The 25,690-nt window shown below is 39.1% G+C and overlaps 2 protein-coding genes across 3 annotated transcripts in view; both read right to left on the minus strand.

Moving 5' to 3' along the window:
• LOC107713282 (sodium/glucose cotransporter 1-like) overlaps positions 1-8,576 on the minus strand; it is a 39,917-nt gene extending 31,341 nt beyond the window's left edge. The window contains exons 1-5 of the mRNA XM_016518737.1: positions 8,442-8,576; positions 7,700-7,771; positions 1,013-1,117; positions 439-498; positions 195-299 (exon numbers count right to left, since the gene is read on the minus strand). Coding sequence (XP_016374223.1) covers positions 195-299; positions 439-498; positions 1,013-1,117; positions 7,700-7,771; positions 8,442-8,576 — 477 coding nt within the window. The remainder of the gene's footprint in view (positions 1-194; positions 300-438; positions 499-1,012; positions 1,118-7,699; positions 7,772-8,441) is intronic.
• A 10,265-nt stretch (positions 8,577-18,841) lies between these two features.
• On the minus strand, positions 18,842-23,676 carry ywhah (tyrosine 3-monooxygenase/tryptophan 5-monooxygenase activation protein, eta polypeptide). 2 transcript variants are annotated; one of them, XM_016518865.1, is made up of 3 exons: positions 22,752-23,676; positions 20,818-20,993; positions 18,842-20,605 (listed from the first exon to the last, which is right to left on the minus strand). In XM_016518865.1, the coding sequence occupies exons 1-3, from the start codon at positions 22,836-22,838 to the stop codon at positions 20,128-20,130; spliced, it is 741 nt and encodes a 246-aa protein (XP_016374351.1). In that variant the 5' UTR covers positions 22,839-23,676; the 3' UTR covers positions 18,842-20,127. The 2 variants fall into 2 exon arrangements, with proteins under 2 accessions (XP_016374351.1, XP_016374352.1); XM_016518866.1 differs by lacking the exon at positions 20,818-20,993 and having other exon boundaries at positions 18,842-20,785; positions 22,756-23,676.
• Positions 23,677-25,690: the final 2,014 nt, after the last annotated feature.

A 25,690-nucleotide genomic window follows, 5' to 3' on the forward strand; every position in this document is an offset into this window, starting at 1 on the left:
ATTTTATTTTATTAATTTTTTTTAAAGCTGCATTCATAATAATTATAAATGAATTATCAAAGTGCTGGTTAAAATTCTTTTCAATTGAGTGTAGCATGTTACACCACTGACTGTGTCAAAGTATCCCAACAGTATTGCATGTCGACTACCTCTCAAAGTACCATGATAATTCTATTTGGAGATTCTGGACTCACAGAGATTTTGGTGAAAACGTAAAGAAACAGGGAAAGCACGGACAGGTAGATCCGGATCCGCTGCCCACCAAAGCGTTTCTTCAGAAACTCTGGCATGGTCACGACCTGCAGATAAAGAGAATAAAGGGTCATAAAAATGATACCGCAGAGATAAAGTGGTTGACACATTCATGTTGTGTAAGTCAGCAATATTTGAAAGGTTTGTTCGGCAATGCCGGTTGGAGAGGAAGAAATGTAAGCATACCCCAGCCTTTATGTAGATGGGCACGAAAAGCCATCCCAGAACAATCACGAGAACAAGAGCCTGAGGAAAATATTAAAAAGAGACCATCGGTTTGATATTTTCTACACATATTCTCATCAGTGTTGTTACTGTTATTGTTGACTAAATTTAAAGCTACTAAAAAAAACTGTTGTTACTTGAAACTGGAATCAAATAAAATTTAAGATGAAAATTAGAAATAATGCCTTTGGCACCTAACTGAAATAAAATAAGTTTTTGAAGTGCTTAATGACTAAAACTAAAACTAAAACTAAAAACTAAAAAAAAATAAAGCTAAATTGAAATAAAATTAAAAAAAACAAGAAACTATGAAAAATAAAATACAAAATATTAATAAATACTATAATACATAAATAATACTAAACTAACACTGATTACACTGATTAATTCGTTTTTTAATAATACTTTACTTTAAAATCACAATACTTACAGAATATTATTTTTCTTTTTTAATGATCTACAGACATAAAATGTTGCCACATGCCAAAATTATTAAACATCATAAATGTCTTTTTTATGCGTTTTTTTGACATACATTCCACTCAAACCCCCCGATAGCAATACCAGCAGCCGCTCCAGTTCCTGCTATTCCCACAAAATGCACACTTCCGATGTTACTTGCAAAGAGAGAGGCTCCAATCTGGAAAAAAAAAAAAAAACTTTTTATAGAAGCAGTCATATTAATATATGCTTCATCTTATATTCACTAATATACACACATTTGATATTCATAGGAAGGTTTACTCCTGTATTGTATTGTCCTTGTGTGAGTGTACGGTCTTGAGTGTTCTTGAGCCGTGTGCTCTCTTGTCTGCGGGCCTTGTTTTATGTTTGGAGTGTGGTGTTTGGATTCCGGCACTCATGTCTGGTTCGGTTTCGGTCTAGTGTCGGTGTTCAAACACTCATGCTCCATGTCTTGTTTCTCGTGTGAGTGCATGTATTGTGTGTTCATTCATTCACCATGCGCTCTTGTCTTGTGTGTTTTGTGAGTGCTTGTTTTCACTGGCCAGGTGCTCGTGTCATTTTGTTCTGTTTATCACGCGGTTTATGTTTACATTGGCCACGTGCTTTCATGTTATGTTATGTCCTGTCTTGTGTTGTGTTGTGTAGCGCACGGCTCGGGTTTTCCTCGGACGTGTGCTTTCATGTTGTCATGTTTTGTGTGAACACGCTGCTAATAAGTTTTCTCATTAGCTGCAAGTTCATGTCTTGTTTTGTGTGAGCACATGGCTTTGTTTTGTTTGTTCCTATGTGCCATGTGCTCTCCTGTCTATTAACCCCGCCCTTCTCGTTGCCTGATTATTGGTTCATTTGCCCCACCTGTCCTTCCTTGTTACCTGCCTTGTTTGCTCCATATTTATTCTCCTTGTGTTTGCAATCCTGCATCAGTTTGTTTACTTCGTCTGAAGGCCTAGGCAGTTGACTTGCTGCCCTATCAGGCAATGACTTTGCACACAGTGTTTTTGCTCGAAGGCACCTCATGAAACTGATTTCGAACAGGCTTCGGAGGCAGCGTAATAGCTTAATGATCTACAACAAAATAGAACGAGTTTCCCTTGCGAAAATTAACCATGGTTTTACTACAGTAAAAGTGTAGCAACCATGTTTTTTTGGCGTATTGATTACCATTTATATCACTACAGTTTTACTACAAATACCATGGTTAAACTATGGTTAGTGTAACAAAACCATGGTTAATTTGTGGTTACCATGGTTTAACAATAGTAACCATGGTTTTATGATTACCATGATTAATGATTAATTTTTGTAAGGGTTGGTGATAACTAAACAAATATTTAATTACTATAATACTGGTTTCTCACTAGAACTAACATCAAAAGTGCAAAAAGTTAGTCAGAAATATACACTTACACAAAAACTGACCACCAAACGTAACTTTCAGATGCCATCTTTATTTTTTAGCTCAACCGGAATGGAACGCACAGGATTGTGGGATATAAAAGGCAGCGAAGGATACATCTATGCTGCTTTCAAAAATCGAGGAAGCCTATCTCATGAGACAGGAATTGAAGCTAACTTTGGATTCGGACGTGCCTTGATGCCTTCCTACCTTGGAATGCGTCCTCCGAAGGCAGCATTTTAGAGCTTTCAGACGCAGTCGTCAACTAATGTCTAATGGTTGAGGGGAATGTTGCGACAGGTAGGACTCATTTACGTCATTATTACTAGCAAATGTGTGTCACATTACTATTTAATAAAAGATAAGTAATATTGTGCATTGTCTAAAAATATAGATGTTTTCTTTTTTGGTTTTCAGGTTTTACCTGAAATTAGACTTGATGACTATTATGTGACCTGCCTTATGTTGAAATAATGCGCTTTTAGTGAATAAAGGACACGAGTTATTTAAATTATTGTATTTTGTATGTTTAATGAAAATAAAATGTTTGTTCTTTTTCTTCCAAGTTTCAATAAATAGACTTGAAATGTAATGACTTGTGACTGCTGTGTATGATATAATGCTTTTTAATGAATAAAGGTAAAAAAAATAATTTTTATAAATAAAAAGGTATTCTTTCTATGGCTTCAATTTCAACAAATTAAATTTTTTTACTGACTAGTATCGATGTTATGTATGCCCAATCATGCTGGGTTTTTTAAATGAACAGAATAAAACCTAATCTTAAATTGTAGTGAAAGCTCTATAGTAGCCTACTTAACAGAGATTTAATTTAGACTTTTATTCACATCGATCGACGCACATCAGAACTGGTAAACGAAAGGTCAGACGCGATTGATGCGCAAGAACCAATCAGATTTTGTAACACGTTTTACGCAAGCAATACAAATAAATTAAATTTTTAGCCTGAGCTTCGACGAAAGCCAATGAGGTTTGTTTCAACATATCACGCGGTAGATTGAGCTTGTATAAATAACAAATATAGTCGCAAGCAGCGATTATCAGGGTTCAAGTGCTTTAAGGCCTTTATGGCTTCTATGTTGTTAGGGTCTAGGCCAAAGTGAACTGTATGGCTGACACCAGAACATCATGATGGAGAATTCAATCACACCAATGAAAGGGTTAAACTATATTACTTAATAGATACAGTATTAATACACACTAAGCATGCTCACACACAAATAACTGATTGTAAGTCTGCTGTTTATGACACCATTTTTCAGGTTTAATCATAATGTGGCATAATTGTAAAAACTGATATGTCTTTATAAATGCATTGGTAAACTTTGACTAAATGTGAGTTTAAATGTTATAACAGTGATTTTATAATGTCTAAATATAAATCCAAAAGTAAAACCTGAGAAAATAACTATATTAGGGAGTAGAATGAGCCAATGAGTGATCCTTTTCTGCCATCTAGTGATTATAATTGCATTTTCAGGGAATTTACTATAGAGACAGAGCGACACGTGTCATAATCTGAAAACCACGGCCACCGGGGGGTAAAACAATCCAACGCTCTCCATTGACTTTGTATTGCGGGAAGCTGCCTCCTTTTCATTTCTGACTTATAACAAAAACCAGAACAATGCCTAAAAGCTGCTATGTGACAAGGTGTACAGTAAACAAGCTAAAAAAAAAAAAACTATGTTTTTATAAGCTGTCGACCCAAAAAAATGAGCGATTAAAGACACAAAAGTAGTGTGCAACGTGTCGTATTACTCTGAGAACTACACCCACTGGAGGGAAACATAATCGGCGACAGGAAACATTCATCATTTTTAATGAAAAAATTTAGCTTACAGAAATATAATATATAAAACTGACATTTGGATATTTGACTTACCAGTGAGAAAATGTTTACTGCACACGTAGGCATACTGAGTGTCAGGATCCCACAATTTATCCATTTTTCCTGCTGATGCTTCACGTCATATTGCCTGAATCCACTTTTGTCTCCTTTAAGGCTGGCTTTCACGGTTCTTATAAAAACTTAGTTCTGTTTTTTTTTAGCTTGTTTACTGTACACCTTTTAGGCATGGTTCTGCTTTTTGTAATAAGTCAGAAATGACAAGGAGGCAGCTTTCCGCAATACAAAGTCAATGGAGAGGGTTTGATTGTTTTTTGTTTTTTTTATCAGTATATTTATTATTTTCACATCAACAATTTACAGACTTAGTACAATTTACAAGTAAACATTCTTTCCTAACCACCCTTCCACCCCCATCACATCCTCACTAGACAGAACACTTAAATGAACATTCTTACGAGGCATTGAGCTGGTGTGTAAAATAAGGAAAAAGACAAATGAAAAAAATAAAATAAAAAATACAAGTAATACAAATAAATACATAAATAACAATACTGATAATAAATAAAGAAATTAAAGTCAAGAAAGGGTTACATTATCACATCAGCATTTTCAGTCAGTGTAACATCCAAATTATTCACGTATGCAATAAATTTGCCCCAAATCTTTACAAACATTGATGACTTTTTTTTTCAGATTAAACATTATTTTTTCAACAGGCACATAGGACGAAAGTTCTCTAAGCCATACACTAGGCCTTGGTGGTTCTTCTGATTTCCATTGTATAGCTATACATTTCTTTGCTGCTATCAGAGCCCGGGTTTGATTGTTTCCCCCCCCCTGTGTGGGCGTGGCCTAAATGCGCTTTGTCTCTATAGAAAGTGTTTTTAACCTCCAGTCTCCATAAAATTTTGCATGCTTGTTTAGAATAATATGATGCATGACTTTAAGTTTTGAGTTTTCTTAAAGGATTCATAGGCTTTTGGGTACACTATCAAGACCGTATTATTAAATGGCTCTGTTATAACTGTCTAAATGCAAAGGTTCATTTTTTTTTTTTGATAATTACCAAGTGAGTCCAGAGAATTATACTGCTCTGATTTTATTGATTTTGAGTTAAAAACCTAGGACTGTAAAACAATCTCCATAAACTTTGCAAGCTTGTTTAGAATATGTCACACATGCTCAGTTTTGTTTAGTTTTGATTTTCTTTTAGGATTTATAGGCTTTTGGGTAAATTTGGACACGCCCCTTTTCTAAATGATCCTGTTATATCTACCCAAAGAGAAAAATGCAATTTTTAAAAAAATAATTATTGATAGTCCAGAGAATTGTACTGCAGTGGTTTTATTGAGGTTGAGCGAAAAACCTAAGACTAGTTCACACAAATCGAGAATATTTCATGAAATGATATGAATATTGTGTGGATGTGTGAAAGACCACGTGATTACACAGGCATAAAACTTGTTAGTGCTAGTGGCCGATTTCTTTCAAAATTTTTACAGACCCTAGAGCCATGAGTCGAACATGCCCACCGAGTTTCGTTCCGACCGGCCTCCGTTAACCTTGTCTAAAAGGTGCTCAAAATTCATTGGCTGATAACGGCCATGTTTTTTGAGATATGCAGATGCCCTCATACACAGACATGGCACCTTGGACAAAGACACGGCATACAAATTTTCAAGTCAATCGGACTAATCGGTGCGTAGTTATAGCAGGTTTTTGTTTTTACTGACCTCAAATTGAGCTCTTACATAAGTGTTCCCAGTTTGGCAAAAATATCTCTTTCCATTCAACAGTTATAGGTGTTTTAGTTAAAGCAGTTCCACCCCTTAGGAATGTTTTGGCATCCGGTCGCGACGGTGAGTCAAAAGTTCAACTTTTTTGATAATTGTTATTCACTCTCCAGAGAATCTTTCTGCACTGGTTTGGTTCCGATCTGCTAAAAAATCTAGGACTAGTTCGCAAACGTAGGTTTTTCAACAAATCCAAAAAACCCGAAAGGGTGATGACGGAATCCGATGCGTTTTGTCCGTTGTGAGCCAAGGCTTCCAACTATATGACACTTGAGCCTGTGACTAACAATTTAGGAGCGATTATGTACTTTTGATTGCTGGTGACGTTGTAGACGGTGTGAGTACTACCATCCCTCCAAGTTTCGAGTCTCTACAATTTATGGTTTGGTCCGCCCGGTCACTTTTAGGTGGAGAATGCTGATCCTTGGCCTTTCTAACAATTACAGTAGGGTTTCAGCGCTAAGCGCTTAACCCCTATAAGGATATCATAATAATTTTGAAAAATCATTTATGATGCTCTTCAAATGATGCGATGTTGAAACGCTTTTGGAAAGTAAAGTTAAATAGTAGCCTATTAGAATGAATGTACTATGTATTTAAAAGTTAAGTAAATGTGTATTTTATTTAAATGGTATTACAAAAGAGCCTTTTAAGTATTCTTTTATGAGTACAAAAAGTAAAACAGAACAACTGTTTGCTTGCTTGCTTATTACTAAGGCATAGTTGAAAAAATTATATTTCTAAGTTGGTACAATGTAAGAATGCACTTGCATATTTTATAGCTGTAATGTACAATGTGTGAGTGAATTAATATACTTTATAAAATATATTAAAATGTTAATGTTTTTTTAAGATATCTTACTTTTGAAAAGCAGGCTAAAGTACGTTCATTACATAAATACATACTTTAAACCTAAAAATGTTCTTACACAAAGTAAACTTAAATATTATTTAAATAAGAGTAAAATAAGTATGTTTTCTGTAAATACACTAAAATGTCATAAAAAGCAAATTTTTAATACATTTAAGAGTGCTTCTTTTTCACCTGGGTATTAACTCTGTCTATTGTTTGACTATATGTGGCAATACAATCACCATAATGATAAGCTATAAGAACTGCTTCTTCTGCACAGCCTGAGGTGTAATTCAAACAATAACGATTGGAACAATAAACTTTGTAACAACAAATAAAAACCTTAAAAATTTGATATAAGGTGATAACTTTAGCATTGACCAAAGTTTGACAGTTCCATAAAAACTGCATGAGCAAAGCATATCAGTATTTTCAGCTGTAATGAATAGTGAGTCGCATCTGGCATCAGTGCATAACGGCCCCATAAAAGTTATCATTCATGATATCATATCATATTCATATCTTCATATCTTATTGATATCATGATATCAAGGTTCTGAAATGGAGGGGCAGTTAGGGTCATTATCATGCCATATCTGTGATCATGTGAAATCACTGGTCATGCTATTGATAGATACATAATCAGCACAGATACAAATGCGTAGCACATTATGACAAAAATTCGCCACATTTGGCACACTGATTGATAACTATTGATGTATTGTTTGATGTATTGATATGATCATGACATATTGTCTATGTCCATCACATTCTGAGTGCAAAACAAGATGCTTTTAAGGTTTAAAGCACGATTATCCTCCATCTTGATCCCATTTACTTACTGGCCACCACACCATACTTCTGCCAGCCAGGAAAAAGCCTCCCACTGTGGCTCGATTGGTCCGTACCATTGCCTTTGGACAGAAAGAGTCATTCAATTCAGCATATATACAGTTCTAGACTCTTAAAATATTAGACAAAATTGTATGTGACTTTATGTATGACATCATAGCTGCAGGATCAGACTCGTTTAAGAATAACATTGGTGGACTCAAAGGTTGATGGATTGGTGTTCAATGTCTTTGTTTGTTGTTTGATTAAATATGTTTGAATTTTCTCAAGAGGTTTTAAAATGATACGGATTTCGGATGTGCAAATACAAGAAGAAAAATATGGTTTTATCAAGAAATCCCAGAAATGTCAACGCCCTCAATAAGACTAATTTGTAAATAATTTAGTAAAATAATTTCTAAAAATGTGTACATTTCTAAAAAATTATTTTTAGTTTTAAACAGATAGAAGTATGATTAATAGTTCATTCGCATATGAAGAATTATTAAAAACATAATAATAATAACATTATTAGAGCAATTAATTAATTTTTCTAAAGGATTTTAGCTTTTTGGATTATATTACAATGTATTATAACTTTCTGCAAAATCAGTTACCATCAACATTCTGTCTTCAGACTTATCTTATACAGCCATTTATATGTACATTACATTTATATTTTGATGAAAAGTTAACAATTCACAAGTTTATCAATGGTAGAAATATCTTTTACAGAAACTATTGACCACTTACCCATATTCCCACAGCTAGAACCACCAGAAAATATATAACAATCACTGAGATGTCCGCTGGATTGTTAATATATATGGTGATGTTTTTTCTGTTCTCATTGCGTATCCAAGAGAATCCAAAATAATCTTCACCCATTTTGCTGATGTTTGAAGGGCCAGTGGAGCAGCACACTGCGTCCCTCTCTGACACAACGGTAAAGACACCTGGATCACACGCTCACCTGCAGGTGTATGAACGTATCTGCGTGTGCACACATTCACTTATATGTGTGTGTCTAGAGATAGGTGCGACCTTCTCAGAGTTAATTATAAAAGTGTGTTTGTGACTTAGAGTTGTCAAAAATCTGAGATTGAGAATCCTTAATGATTAATTTGTATGGCAGGTGTATAGCAACTGTGAGACTGGTAGGGAGTCAATTATGTAAAGTAAAGATCCAATACTGCAATCTATGGTGCAGACATTAGTGTATATACAGTATACAACATTGGTTATGTTATGTTAAGGACACCCTGTGCTTTGTGGCATTACAGCTTCAAGACAAAAGAAAGTAAAAATGGCTAATGAAACATCAAATGACAACCATTACAAATTTAGCATTTAAGCTTCCTACACTACAGATGGTGTAATTAATGGATATGAATCACCACATGGATATGAAAGGTCCATTGTCTATTAGCAATGAATGAAGCACATGTTACACAGATGTCAAACCAAGCAGATTTCTGTTGGCCAACCAGGGAAATTTGCTTAAAAAAATTTGACCCCAATGCAAAATCTGCATTGTAAAATTCTTCGCCATTTTGCAAAATTACAAATCGTGCAGATTCCCATGGAAATGACCGGATTTTGCCTACAAGACCAACGGTAAATATGACCGCACCATAACTGGCTAATCGCACTACTAACTGCTGTTCTCTTTCAGTCGGTCACTTCGATGTTGTGTCGAAGTTGACACTAGCGGTCGCTCTCAGGAGCTCAGACACCACTGACATCATTGAGAAAAGGCCAATGAAATTGACAAGCAAAATTGGCATCTCATCGTCATTGGATATATGGCACAGGCAGTGGTCTCTTCCTTCCCCACACACAGCTAAGTGTTGTGAGAGTACCCCTGGGTGCTTCAATGCCGTATATTGAGAACAAATTTCCTCCTAAAAGTGTAAATTCTCTGAAAGATCTTAATGGGTGGAATCGTGTGTTTACATCATGACTTTCCATCCGTGCCCTTCTGGTTGCGGTTTCTACATCTCTCCTAATGACCAGCACGATCGCTGCGTTCAGTGCTTGGACCGTACTCGTGCTGAAGCTGCCCTCGTGGATGGTTCATGTTCTGTTTGAGTACAATTTCTCATTCGGGGCTCGTGAATAGGATGAGCTGTCGATCGCCACATCAGAGGGCAGGCTAGAACCAACCGAAGTTGATGACTCGACAGAACCGGCGCCCTCGGGTGCCGAGTTTCAGTCTGAGGTAGAGACCTGCACTCCCGTGGGACCCAGGGTGCAGCGCGGGACAACTCTTGATGGGCGAGTGCGGGTGTGGGCGGGAAGAGGCTCGTGTGTGTGCGGGATGCAGGAGAATAAAATTATTTGCGGGACTCCCGCAAAATAGAAATGATCTAAACATAAAATGTCTAAAACATATAAATTGTTATTTATGTGTTACACAAAAGCAAAAAGAACAACTAATAAAATTAAAATTATTAACACGTGCAAGATAGGCAGAGTTTCTATTTATAACAAATGTTTAAAGAGTTACGCAATGTAGCCAATCACAGACTCAGCTGTTGATTTCTGGAACGCAATGGCCAACCAGAGGTGATTAAGTTAGAATCCACTCACCGCAGTGCTGAAATTGCGTGCTCACGAATCGTCTCATTTTAACACACGAAGTGTAGACATTGTGAAATATTCATTGTGCAATGTGCATATGTTCATTGTGTTATAACAGAACTTTATGAGATCACGATGAACTGAGATGTCAGCTTTTAGTACCTAATAAAGGAAGCGTTGCTCGCATTCTGTCATGCCAAACCATGCACGCAGCAGCCCATGCTTGCTTTTCTGTTAAAAAATAACAGTGGTTTGTGAATGTTGATGCTTAGCCTAAATAACAAATATTTTATCGGGAGCATTTATGCTGGGATGTTGTGGATCTTAGGAGATGTTACAGAACCATTTAATGTACATTTCTTTGATGTGCTGAAAAAAATCTATATAGATTACTTTTATGCTGGCTTTTGAGGGCAGGAGCGGGACAAAACATGACTGTCGCGGGCGGGAGCGGGCCCAGATAAGATATTTTTCTGCGGGAGCGGGCGGACGCGGGAAAGAATTTTGCGGGAGTGGGACTGAAAAATCCATCCCGCGTAGGTCTCTAGTCTGAGGCAGATGCTGAGATGGCGGCCGTGCTTGGCCGGGCAGCCAAGAGCATGGGGCTCGAGTGGACGTCTCCACCCTGTCCTGAATGCTCTCGGCTGGATGACTGGTTTCTAAGCTACGCCCAGCCCCAGTTCCTTTCTTTCCGGAGGTGCATGAATGTGCCTCATGGCCAGAACACAATATACCACATGGAAGACAGCCACCAAATAGTCATTAAAAGAGCTATTTCCTTCCCTGGGACACACACACACACCCCGCGCTCTGCCGGGTGTGTAGACAAGGCACTCTGCACCCTGAAGAACGATATGCCCTCTGCCACTGTGCCTTTTGCTCCACAAAGCCACAGGAACCCACCCCAGGTAGGTCGAACGTAGATCCACTGAGACCATTGGCAAGGTGTCTGGATGCTTGGTTGAAGCTCCCCAGCACTTCCCGGTGGCTTCTCAGAACTGTTCGGCTCGGCTATGCAATTCAGTTTGCCAGGCGTCCGCCGAAGTTCAGTGGCATTCTGTTTACCTCAGTACGAGGCGAGAATGCTGCTGTTCTTAGAGCGGAAATCACAAGAGTCAAGAGATGAAGAAAGGGTTTTACAGCCCCTACTTCATTGTACCCAAGAAGGGTGGGGGGCTCAGACCAATCTTGGACCTGAGGGTGCTGAACCGGGCCCTTCAAAAGCTCCAGTTCAGAATGCTGACCCTCAAGCACGTTAACATGTGTAAAGGACTGAGATTAGTTTGCAGCAATAGACCTGAAGGACGCGTACTTTCACGTCTTGATCCTTCCAAGGCACAGGCTGTCTCTTCAGTTTGCCTTCGAAGGGCAGGCATATCAGTACAAGGTTCTTCCCTTCGGGCTGTCCCTGTCTCCTCGAATACTTTCAGAGGTATCTAGGGCATATAGCATCCTCATCCGCGGTTACGCCGTTGGGACTGATGCATATGAGACTGCTTCAGCACTCGCTTCATACCTGAATCCCGAGATGGGCATGGCACCGAGGCACACATCATGTGAGCATCACAACAGAGTGTCGCCGCACTTTCAGCCCTTGGAAGGACATCTTGTTTCTACGAGCAGGGGAGCCCTTAGAGCAGGTGTCCAGATGCATTGTTGTCACAACAGATGCTTCCAAGATGGGCTGGGGTGCTGTATGCAACGGTTGTGCAGCCTCCGGGGTCTGAACGGGCCCTCGGCTGCATTGGCATTTCAATTGCCTGGAGATGTTGACAGTGCTTCTGGCCTTGAGGAGGTTTCGACCATTGATCCAAGGCAAGCACCTGTTTGTCCAGACACACATTCCGGGTGACCTCAATTGTGCAGTGTGGAGGCTTCACCCCAGACAGTTCAGCTGATTTGGAGTCGATTCAGTCAGCGCAGATAGACCTGTTTGCCTCGCCAGAACCCACCATTGCCCACTGAGATATTTCCTTTACTGAGGCCCCCCTCGGCACAAACGCACTGGTGCACAGCTGGCCCAGGGAATTACGCAAGTATGTGTTTCCCCCGGGGAGCCTCATTGCACAGATTCTGTGCAAAGTCAAGGAGGACAAGGACCAAATCTTGTTGGTGGCACCATATTGGCCCAACAGTTCTTGGTTCTCGGAGCTTGTGCTGTTGGCTTCAGCTCCTCCTTGGCAATTTCTCCTGAGGAGGGACCTTCTCTCCCAGGGGAAGGGCACAATCTGACACCAGTGCCCAGAACTCCGGAACCTCCATGAAATGGCGCATTTTCGTGAATTGATGTTCTTCCTATGGGAAGGATCCCTGGAGATGTGGCATCGGATCTGTGCTCTCCTTCCTCCAAGAGGGCCTGGACAGGCACTTGTCTGCTTCTACACTCAAGGTGTACAGGTGCATCTCAATAAATTAGAATGTCATGGAAAAGTTCATTTATTTCAGTGCAATTGCAGCAGACCACAACACTGTATATGGCAGATCAGTGGGGAAACACAATCTGGTTATCATATTCCAAAGATAAGATGAGTCCAGTTCAGTTCCTTTTTATGAACCATGGACTACTCTTCCATCACTCAAAGCACTCTAACGTGGCTGAGTTCAGCGGAGGAACTTGCTACAAGAATCCATTACAGGGAAATATCCCTCAAGTGAATGGATCTTGTAATGGATTAGTGCCCCATATGCCGTGGCTCCCTCTGGTTGACCCATATGTATATTAGTCCACTGCCCTGTTCCGTAAGGATTCAGTGTTTCCCCTAGAAAGACAGTCAATATTTTGCTTGTTTCTGTGTTTGGTAGCTCTCCCCTTATGTGGGGCCCACCATAGAAATCTTCCCTATGAAGTACTTCCTTTCAGTAAGTCCTTGGTTTGTTCTCCACATGTCACCTCCCCTTCGGGTAGGATGTGGTCTCTGTAGTGTCCTTTCCCCACTCGGGAAACAGATGCTTTCACAACATTAACCACCAGAACTTTTCAACCGTTACTTATTCCTACTTTCTCAGAGTGAGAAAAGGCTCCAGCTGAGGTGAACTCTGCCTTATATGGCGCCCCCATGGACTCGTAACGCAGTTCAGTAGCTGTGGCGTTTAGTATAGGGACCCCTAGTGTCACCTTTGACACAACGTTGAAGTGACCGACTGAAAGGAAATGTCTCGGGTAGGGATGAAACGATTACTGGTTTGACGATAAATCATGATAAAATTCCCTACAGTTAGTATTACCGTTCTGACTGTCTTCAGAAAAGATTTGATGACATTTTGTTTTCATCTTCGCTCCATGTAATACCTAATAAAGTAGTGTTCTTAATTGCGATGCTGCTTTGTCCATGGAGATTATGGGGAAACAGCTCTAATTCTGCTGTTTCATAAGCGTCACCTAGTGTCAGAGAGTGAATTTACAGAGAGTTTATTTACATTTAGTCTCACATAGCCAGATCTTCAGACTGACGGCAGAAGGTCTGGGAACCTTGGCCGCCTTGAATGGCCAAGGAACGCCCAAGAGGCCATATGACTGACAGATAAAGCAAACAATCATGTTTTGTTTTGTGCCGCATCATGTTTAGGGGCGTGGAAATGTCCCCACAATAACAAACCAGTGTGTAAAACTCTTGGACATATTTTATAAATTCTATGCCGCGAACTTTAAATATTTCACATACTTTTGAAAATCCAGTGTTTAGTTGATCCTAATAAGCGCTCATTGTCACAGTTGTAAACACGACGGCTTTCTTCTAACATGAGGGGGTTTGGCGTAATGGAATATTTTTTCACAGGCGGAACATTAAAGAATGCGACACGCACGTCTCCCGAAAATCCTGTATAATTCAACCAATCCGATGACGACTTTGAAACTCCCGAAGTGTTTCCAATTTTGTGTGCCATATTCATCAGACGTTCAGCCAACGGTCCGTGGACGTGACGTCTGAGGCTGAGAGTAATTTACAATCAGCCTGTGTGCATATTTTGTCTGGCCAAAAAATTGACCCAATTTGCATGCCCTGCTGTAAATTTTGACCGGTTGATGAAAAACGAGCGTATGTGGATTCTACACATTTAAACAATTCGAATAAGGTATCTAGAATTATTTATGGAGCAGATAAAATACATATAATCAATTATCATTTTCACTTGACCCTTTTCTTTATTTAAAGGCTGAAGTGTGAGGTTTACCATTTTATGAAACGGTTTCAAAACTTTATTTGAACATTTCGTACATGTTATTAGATAAACTGCTGTCAGTCATGTTGTCATTTAAAATCTAGACATCATTGATAATGTTATTGTTTTAGTGTTTATGCAAACATAAAGTCATTTTTTTTCTTTGTTGATTTTAAATATAAAACTTGGTAAAACAATTTATGTCAGTATTTTTTTGAACATTTCCAGCACATTTTAACAACTCCTTGATAATAACCGTGATAATTTTGGTCACTATAATCGGGATAAGAAATTTTGGTAACACTTTACATTAATGTTCCCTTTATAAAGGGAAATAACAATGTAAATAACAATGTTTTATACCTTAAATAATTGTATAAGTAGTAAAACAACACTAACGGGACAAAAAAACGTTTTAAGTTTAGAAACATTTTGTGTCTCCCCCTCCCTTGCCTCACAGTGCTTTGGTCCAAACGCCTGCTTTCCTCTTTTACAGGAAGAGAGAGAGAGAACAAAGTCAATAGTTATGGAACTCCAGTAAGTAAGGCTGTCAAGGCTATTTTATTCACTTAAACATCGGATAAAGTGATAATTTTCTCTTTAATACAGATGATGCCAATGTATTTTTCGATGAGTCGCTATGTTAGCAATAATAACGGTGCCTACTTGACGGAAAGGGTTGCCAGGTTTTCACAACAAAACCTGCCCAATTGCTATTCAAAAGTAGCCCAAAAGTAGCCCAAACTAACCGCGTTTCGAGGGGGTCCCCCGGTAAAAATTGCGTTCCTGGGGCTAAAATACACATTATTGGGGATGCTTCAACCCGCGGACATGAAAAACAACCAGCGGCAACAGTGATAAAGTAGCCCAATTCCACAAGAAACCCACGGACTTGGCAACACTTTGACGGATAGTAATGTCTACAACGGACACGACCTATGTCGCGGCGCACAACAGCTTGAAGTTGTCTAATTGGCACGGTCTCCCTGCTGCACTAATAGCAAGGCTTTCCTCCCTGTATACATATCCTTACAAGTACAATTTTATCTGGATTATTCGTGTCCCCTTCAAAAATTGCTCTTGAGAAAATTTGTTTATTGTCCCCCCAACTGTTAGACGAAATGTACGCCCCTGGAAGAGACGCAACAACAGCAATCTACTGGAGACCACAACATCAATAGACGGCAACATTGAAATGCCTGTGTGAGGGGGTTATGAGATATCCACAACTCTAGTTTAAATGAGTATAAAGACAATGTTATCAGTCATAACTTCTGGCAAGAAATAGCGCAGACACTGAACGAAGGTGATTATCAAATAGAGTATATCTGCTTCTGAAAGTCTGCATATTCGGCTGTTTGCATACACCGAGCTGCTTAAAGGTGCACTAAGCAATATTTGAAAAACACTTTTGACCACAGTGTCGGACTGAGTCCCAAAACACACTCGCTGCCAATCAACAGTAAGGGGCGTGTCTAGTAATGATAGGGAGAAGAGAGCGCTCAGTGAGTGCACAGGACGGATATCAGCAGATCGACTACAGATAGCAGATAAAAAAAGAGGAAAATTTCAGAGGAACAAAACATTAAAGAGAAGGGTTAAGATCAGGCAAGAGGTAGGAAATATTGGAGCAGCTTTCCAGCGGTGGAGAGAACTCAAGGAGCGGGAAGGCCTGGAATCGGATGCCGAAGTTGCTTTGTTTCTTCTTGATAGGTGAGTTACGTTGATTTTTTACGTTGAATTACCATAGTAACACACATCGCTTTCACTTATTGATGACATCATACCCTCAGGCAGCAGGCATAGCGTGTTCCGCCATCGCCGCCGCCAGGGTTGTGTACGTGTGGGGCGATGTCCTGTTGGGGTATGGCCGTGTTTGTTTTGTGCTTTCAAGTATCAACATAGTTTGGCAAAATTCGCTTAGTGCACCTTTAAGTCCGCCAGTAGTGCAATTATCTCAAAATGATTGTTTTTGGTGAGTGAGCTAGTAAACATGATCTTAAATTAGTTATAAAGTCCTAAATGACTGTAAAGAGTTGGGCGAAAATCGGATGTGTGTCATATCCGCATCTTGTGCATCAGGTTTTAAAGTGACAGCGCTGCTTTTAAAGTGAAACCTGATGAAATCTGTCGTGGATGTAAATCAAAGAACAAAAGAAAAAGAGATCACTCGACTGTTCTAGCCACTGATTAACTTTTGTAGCTTGAATAAAAATGTATCTATATAGTTTATGCATACACAATTTCTAGTTTATGTGAAGATTGTTTAAAGTTCACTCAAATTAAAAGTTGTTATATTTTTCAGAGCATAATAAATGTTAAAAATGGCTTTCAATTATACTGTAGTGTTGAACGTCTATATACAATGGCTGAAATTGAAAAAAAAATGCATTTAATAGAGACATCAGTAGCAGTATTGGTATCAATGATACTGGTCTTCATTAATAATAGGCTACTTAGTAAAAAGATGCCATTAAACACATATTTAAAATATACCATCTTTGTTGTTTTTACATTAATTTGGAGGTTCAATGTGAAATTATGATGATATATATGAATATGCGATTAATCATGAATAATTACAGAAAAATGTGCAATAAATTTTTTTTTAAACGATTGACAGATATCACTAATGTTAACCTTTTGTAGATGTCGGTGTTGGTATTATTAGCTCATTTTACTGCTGAATATGCATTTCAGTTTAATTTCTAATTTTATAGGCTCCCCACCCCCTTGGCCCCCTTCAGATTTTCAATTCGATATACCGGTCCTCAAATTAAGCTAATTGAATAGCCCTGCTCTACATACATCAGAATCAGTGGATTTGTAGCAGTTTTAGACAGTGTAAACATGATTTTCGATACGTCATTCTTGGGTGTATCAACAAGGAAACTGCCTGAATGTTTGCCACTATCTTTTAGTTCATGTGATAACTACAACACACTGTGTGGCTGAAGGATCAATCATTAACCGATCATGGCTTGAACATTTTCAGGTTCAGATAGTAGATGCATGCATGCTCATATGACCCCTTTAAAGATGAACAGATTTAAGATATAAAACAGACCATATGGCACAAGGTCTGGTTGAGAAAGCCGTCTTTGGCTTTATCAACTCCCCAACAATCCCTCTAAAATACCCAAGAGTCATATGTGCTAGTTGTCTTATGTTTTTATGTCTATCTATGATTATGATTACCTGCAGATGAAAACCAACCTTCGGCTAAATTCGGTACAATGCATGAAATGGAAACATTTATGTTATAATTGTACATGGTCCCTTTTCAAATAAATGTTTAATAATAATAATAGTATCTCATTACAGCCGTGAACGTTTATCTTTAAGATGTAAGGTCTTATAGTCATAAACACCTGACCTGGTGAGAGCTGGTAATAGGTTTCTCAGAAATTGATATTATTAATCAGAAGTGACTTTATGTTCTTAATGCACATTCTTGGTCTTATTGTGCACAATTCATCAGTGTGCAATTACCGCAATATTGGGGGGGGGGGACAACTTTCCTATGCAGATGATGTCACTCAGGCTAATGAATATGTTGGTTTCATGTGGCTCTGAAAAACTTTTATACTAATTTTAAAATGTCATGTGGTGTAACCATCAAATAAAAGCAACCAACTTTCCTTACATCATGAATACATGAGTGGACACATCGTAATCATTATAAAAAATAAAAAAAAGTATTTTTTCAGGGTATCAAATATCATGAATTGTTAATTCATTACTTTTTGAGGAATCACACCACATGACATGTTACATCCTGAACTAACCTTGCAAGGTCCAATTATCTGATGTTTTAAAAGACTTGTTAACCTTGACACACATGAGGGTCTGTTGTGATCTCTATGACGTAATTTCCTGTTTTTTTATGCTTGTTGGTTGGCCACATGACAAAAAGTTTTGTTAAAATATAATCTGTTCCAAGAAATATTAATAATAAACAATATGTCAAACTACATAGGGTTTTCTCATCAAGGATTTTTTTTAAAATATCAGGACAGTTCTACCACCCTGACAGTTTATAGTTTGACAAAAAAAAAAAAAATATTCAAATGAATTTTAAATCAGTGTCATGTGCCAACTTTATCTTACAAAATTTTATTTTATGAAATTCAACTTTCATACTACATAAAAACATACCATTTTTAATAGCATTTAAAAAAAATTAAGCATGAACCTGTAAACTTGAAGCAAAACCCTCAGTGGGGAATGAGCATGAATGATGTACGAAAATGTATGAATGACCACTTTGCCAAAACATAAAATGGTTACCAACTGTCATCCATGTGTATTGTGAAATCAGATTCATGTTGACTACAAGCAAAAAAAACAACATTTTTATAAGCTGTGTGTGTGTGTGTGTGTATGTGAAATTGTATAAAATAGTGTCAAATTTTATTTAATAATAAATGTGTGTGTAACCACAATAAAGTGCCAGAAATAGACTGCATTTTGAGAGTTCCCATGATAAGCAATGTCTTTAATGTCATTCTTACATAACCTTGCATATGTAATCCTACTCAAAAGACTTTTGATCACCGCGTCTCATAACAGAGTGCCGTCCACATTTTGGATGACAACATACTGTTGTGAGATCAGCAGATATAGACAATTCACAGGGCTAGCAAGGTGTACAAGGTGAGTTTGGGGGAACGGCAGACAAACACATCTAAGCAGTGATGGAGGTACAGATCAAAGATGAGTGAAGAAGAACAACGTAATAAGGTGTAACATTAGCACTATACTGTGCCACGTACTCAAGATCTCATCCTGTAATAAGTGTTACAGAGTTTCTACGAAGATCGAGTCCTTACAAGTACACACTAAATAAATGTCACATGGAGACCAGCAGGCTTTCAGCAACTTGTTGCGGGAAGAAAGGAGAGATTTGTATACAGAAAAAGAGGTCATGGACAGGAAGATAAAATTAGTGGATAAATACCCCTTTTTCACCAAAATGGTCTCAGAACTGGCTTGAGGGCTGAACTGATGTAACTTGTTTAACGATTATTTTACGACAAATTTTGAGAATAGTTTCAAAATCATTTGAATCAGTGCCATCAAGACAAATATTTAATGAAAAAATATATTTAATATGTTATGAATGTTGAGAATACATTTAAACATCCAAATTAATTTCAGTTTGTGTCTTTAAATCACAAGTAATATATAACTAGCATTCAATTTGTGAGTATATTTTAAAATCATTTCATTTCAAGCACATCACAAGTGATGTATAAGGAATAAAATGACAATATGCGTCAACTGAATGCATTATATATTATAATGGAAGGGGCATAGTTTTGTTTCACGTTTTGCATTTGTTTTGAAAACTTGGACAAGTGACATTATCCAGGTTCGAATCGAACAGGTTTTAGAGGCCAACGCTATTTTTCCATCTCAGAACTGCCTTTTCTGCAATGGAACGGTTCCAGTTTGGGTAATGGCTTCCTGTTGGTGGAAAAGGGGTAAAAAGAGGTGAGAGATCAATCAAGGGTCTGAAGTGCTGCCCTGAGGAACCAAAAAAAGAGCATTGAGGTGTCACAACGAGACAGGAAAGATGGAATGGAGAAGAAAGAGTGAGAATTAACGAGCAGACGGAGAGAAATAAGATACAGCTTCAAAGAAGAATGTAGAAGGGACAGACGGGTGCTACTACAGCTAGAAGTGGCTGATCTCAGTTATTGGCGTCTCCTCCTTCGCTGTCCTGCTGGTCGCTGGTCCACAGGGTGAGGTTGTCCCGCAGGAGCTGCATGATGAGCGTGGAGTCCTTATAGGAGTCCTCGTTCAGATTGTCCAGGTGGCCGATGGCGTCATCAAAGGCTTCCTTGGCAAGCTGGCAGGCCTGCTCGGGCGTGTTTTGAATCTCGTAGTAGAAGACAGAAAAGTTGAGTGCCAGACCCAGGCGGATGGGATGGGTGGCTGGCATGCTCTTGCTAATATCGAAAGCCTCTTTGTAGGCGCCTTCGGACGATTCGACGGCAGAGGCCCTCTTTTCGCCGGTGGCCACCTCGGCCAGGTACCGGTAGTAGTCGCCCTTCATCTTCAGGTAGAAGACCTTGCTCTCCAGCTGGGTTTCGTCACAGTTCTTGATGAGGTACTGGTCCAGCAGGGTGAGAACGTCTTGGCACACCGACTCCAGCTCCTTCTCGATGGTCTCTCGGTAGACACGCACCAGTTCCAGCTTCTTCTCGTTGCCATCTGCCGCCGTCTTCTGCTCTATGCTGGATACGACTCGCCAAGATGACCGCCGGGCCCCAACCACGTTCTTGTAGGCCACAGAGAGCAGGTTGCGGTCTTCATTGGACAACGGCTCCTTCAGCTCTGTGGCCCGTCTTGGCACACCGACTCCAGCTCCTTCTCGATGGTCTCTCGGTAGACACGCACCAGTTCCAGCTTCTTCTCGTTGCCATCTGCCGCCGTCTTCTGCTCTATGCTGGATACGACTCGCCAAGATGACCGCCGGGCCCCAACCACGTTCTTGTAGGCCACAGAGAGCAGGTTGCGGTCTTCATTGGACAACGGCTCGTTCAGCTCTGTGACCTGATGACGCAGAAGGCCAGATGTTGGGTCAATAAATGCTATTAAAACAAGTTAAGTTTGCAACATATATTTGTTTGAAATTAGGATGTTATGTTTATGTACAAAGATGGTATGACCAAAATCTATCAGGACTCTTGGTTAAAGTGTAATGCGCAGTTTCTGTTTTCAAATATTTTAGTAAATAATGCGTAAAAAGTTTAATTTGAGCTAATTTACCTTAATTAAATTGGAATAGCTTTTAAGAACTGTTTTTATCATAGAAAAAGTTTGTTTGAACTGAAAAAAAATCCCTGATGTTATTTGCAGCCAAAATTGGTAGATTTAGACTGATGCGATATGTAATAATAATAATAGTAATGAAAAAAGTTAATATTCACTAATATGAATATATCCACTGATATATTGCACATTTCTCATGCAATGTCAATGAGAAACCTGAACAGTTATGATTATATCATGTCACATTAACATAATGTCATTTATGATTAGTGGATAAGGACTGTTATAAATACTTGTAAGAGATTTTACTCTCAAACTCTCAATTTTTAGTCGATGAAATATTTTTTTTATGCTCTGACTTCCATTATGTTTTATAACTATATTAATCACCATCACTTTTCCAGGTCTAAAGCCACCATTTTAAAATTCCTTGATATTTCCAGGTTTTCCATGATCATAGGAACGCTTCACTGAAAATGTCAATGTCAAACAGTCAAAGTGGCATAGTAATGACTATCTAATCAAATCAAATGGGTGAATAGGGTGATGTTGCTTACATTAATCATAAAAGGATAAAAATTCTGTAGAAATCAGCTGTGTCCTATTTGACCCAGGCTGACTGACGGACTTTCATCCTTTGTGCTCGGATGTCAAACCAGACAGCTGATGCTGCACTGCTGGGTCACTTATTGCGCTTTATTTCACATGTTTACAATTAAACATCAGCTGATGAGAAATTTTAAATTTAATTTGACTATATAACAACGTTGATAATTTAAAACGCAGCTCTATTGTTGTTTTTTTAATCTTTTTTTCTTCTTCTTAGAGACACGGATGCACAATGGATGTGGATGAGGGTGTCATAGCGCCGCCCATGTTCATCCACTGTAACGATTGACATGCACAATACCGAACCGAAACCTACAATTTATTAGCCTTCTGTCGAGACATCCGTCCCGTTTTTGCCTATTGATTACTTAGTATAATATATCCTAATTTTTAAATGCATATTTATTGTTTTCCAACGTTTAAAGGAAATACTTATTGAGAATTTCAAATCATTTCATTACTTTCCTAACCCTCATGTCGTTTTACACCCGTATGACTTTTTTTCTTTACAGAAAACAAAACGAAAGGTCGAGCAAACTATTAGTGACTGACAGTAACGTTATCCATTCACTTTCACTGCATCTGTTTTCCATACAATGAAAGTTAATGGAGACTGACTGACATTTTTCCTAATATCTCCCTTTGTGTTTCAGGGAAGAAAGTAAGCTATACTGGTTTGTAGCGACATGAAGGTGAATAAATTATAATAGGATTCCCATTTTAGGTGAACTGTCCCTTTAACAGCATATTTTTAAATATAACAAAGAGATCCTGCTCGTGACAAAAGCGAGAGCTTCTTCAATTACATAAACTAGAAATGCACCTTTATTTGAGCATTACTTAAAGAATTAATCTAACAGAAAAATTATTTGAATTTGCATTATTCACTAATAGGGCATGAATGCGTGTATATTAATAATAATGACCCACCAGCTTCATCGCGGAGGCCATATCATCGTAGCGCTCCGCCTGCTCCGCCAGACGGGCTCTTTGGATCAGTTGCTCCCTATCAGCCATCCTCTCTGGTCAAAGGCTGTCGGTCCGCACCGGGCTCGGTCGTTTCTCAGCAGAGCACTCTTGGTTGCGAGAGAGCGAGCGCGCTCCGGTCAGCACACAGTGCGCGAGCAGAATCTGGAGCAGCCGCGCACGTGAGGGTGGAACGGCGAGCCAAAGGTTGAAGGTGCAGATTTGTATTTTTCTGTATGTATATATATATTTCGTAACGCTTTCTTTCTCCTCCCAGCCCTCTATATCCTCCAAGTTTCGCCCGATTCTTTTTCTTTCTTTCTTCTTTCCTAGTGCTGCTGCAAGCGTCCTGTCAATCCCAGCGAACAGGGTGGAAGGGGAGATGGAGGGGGGTGCGCGCACTCGCTGTATTTCACGATGACGTCATTTTCTAAAAATAGCCGCATGCCCTGCAGCCGCGCACCTGCGCAGTGAGGTTTGCTGCATTGTTCAATGCAGCGGCACAGCGCGCGTGCGCGCGATAAGCAACTCTTCCGCATTCAAATGAAGCGATGCTTCTGTCTTTCCAAAGACTTAAGGGTAATGGGATGCATGAACATGCCTCCTTAACAATGAATGTACAGACAAAATGCGTGGACTGGACTCTATTCAGTGCGAACAAAGGTCAAGTGTTTATTCCTGGCACTGGCTGATGTTCCTGCAGTGCTACTGCTGAAGACATGCAGTTACTGCATTATAACAATGGGGCTTAATTGGATCAACCTGACCTTGGGGATAATGTAAAAAAAGTTGTATCTAACGGATCTTTAATTTTGTTGAAGAATTCTTTGTATGTCCCTAACTACCGATTTGTCTTTGGTAACCAAAATGCAAAGGTGCAAGACCATGAATAACCATAAACATAAACGATCTTATAACTCCTGATTAACACCTTTGCTATTAATTCTCACGATATTTAAAACATTTTATACACACATAAACATGGGCCAGGCTATTGCAAATGTATATCGATGGGACCAAGCATTAAAAAAATGTAATGATTAAAAAAAACTGCTAAACTGTTTTGTAATGTTTTTAAAATGAGGCTTAGCGATAATGAACAAATTGATCCGATTATGTACAATTTCCTGAAGACCTACCATTCACTCAAACCCAGTCAAAACTGTGATGGCTTCAGGACATTGCAGGCGCATGTGCAGACACTCTGAAAACATATGACTCATCCATTTGAGTGTTTGATAATGAGGCTGTTGGCTTTATTTCTCTCTGATTAGATGATAGCAGCAGTACATTAGCTCTTAAAACAGAGGCAAACAGTCTCTGTTTTCTCTGACACAGTACTGCCTTTCCTCCACTGTCTTTTCTCAAGGGGCACTGGCGTTCATTTTCTCAACACAGCTTTCCCAGAAGGTCACCAGTCGATTATCCTTGTTGGCACAAAAGTCTGTGAAATCTCGCAGCAGGCGGTCGGCCAGTTTCTCGTCCCCCAGCACGCCAGTCCTCCAGGCTTTGGTCAGCATGGTGTTGTAGGCCCAATTGTAGCCCACTCGCTCCTCAGAACCAAACAGGCTTTGATTGGTGGAGGTAGCGGAGTTACGGCGCCGCCGCTGTCCACTGGAGTATGCGCGCACTCGCTCTATTTCACGATGACGTCATTTTCTAAAAATATCCGCATGCCCTGCAGCCGCGCACCTGCGCAGAGAGGTTTGCTGCATTGTTCAATGCAGCGGCACAGCGCGCATGCGCGCGATAAGTAACTCTTCCGCATTCAAATGAAGCGATGCTTCTGTCTGTCCAAAGACTCAGACTAATGATTAAAGGCTACTGGGATAATGGGACGCATGGACATTACTCCTTAATAATGATTGTACAGACTAAATGCTTGGACTGGACTCTTTTCAGTGTGAACAAAGGTCAAGTTTTTATTCCTGGCACTGGATGATGTTCCTGCAGTGCTACTGCTGATGAAATGCAGTTACTGCATTATAACAACCTGACCTTGGGGATATTGTAAATAAAGTTGTATCTAATAGATTTATTATTTTGTTGAAGAATTCAATTTATGTCCCAAACTCCCAATTTGTCTTTGATAACCAAAATGCAAAGGTGCAACGAGTATAACCGAACTCAACACTTTTGCTATTAATTCTCAGGATATTCAAAACCTTTTATCCAAATCTAAACATTGGGCCAGGCTCATGCAAATGTACATCGATGGGACCAAGAATAAAAAAAAATGTAAGATTTGATATTAAAATAACTTTTGCTAAACTCTTTGCCACTTTGGTTACCGTTGCTTGCTCAGTTTTACAGAACCAATCAGAATCAATGCAAACTCTGATCAGTCAGCTGAAAAGAGAATCCTTTGAAAACCCTCTAGAGACACAAGACTTCCATCGACTTGTATTAGAGCAGAGAAAAGCTTGTGTGATAATATGGAGGACAGCAACAGTTCTAAGGTAATGTTTTTAAAGTGCCCCTATTATGCCATTTTTAAGGTTGCTAATATTGTTTTATGAGTCTCCTAAAACAGGTTTACATGCATGCAAGGTCAAAAAACACGTTAGTTTTCTCAAAAAATAGATTTAATTTTACCTAATTTCTAAATGATTCGTAAACGACTCGTGCGAAGCAGTTCAAAGAATCAGTCTCTCTAAACCCCTCCTTTCTGTGAGCCCTCACTGCTGTGATTGGTCAGATGGCGCAGTCCCTTGTGATTGGTCCAGAGCCGTACAGAGATTGGCTCTGGATTGGTTTACCGCGTACAGCGCGTGTTGGAAACAAAACGCCCATTGCCATGACGGAATGACAGCCCTGGAGACTTGTCAATACATAGAAAAGATGGTATCGATTGTACCTTACCAATTCTATCTGGAGTCTACCTCCAAAGAACGACCGGAGCA

This window comes from Sinocyclocheilus rhinocerous, unplaced genomic scaffold (genome assembly GCF_001515625.1).
Source record: "Sinocyclocheilus rhinocerous isolate Xijiao unplaced genomic scaffold, SAMN03320098_v1.1 scaffold688, whole genome shotgun sequence".
NCBI lineage: Eukaryota > Metazoa > Chordata > Actinopteri > Cypriniformes > Cyprinidae > Sinocyclocheilus > Sinocyclocheilus rhinocerous.

Bases quoted from the DNA above. Each gene is read 5' to 3' on its own strand.
- ywhah (XM_016518866.1), bottom strand. From the start codon at position 22,838: ATGGCTGATAGGGAGCAACTGATCCAAAGAGCCCGTCTGGCGGAGCAG. The intron at 20,786-22,755 runs GCTGGTGGGTCA...CGGTGTGCCAAG, and splicing joins GATATGGCCTCCGCGATGAA to ACGGGCCACAGAGCTGAAGG.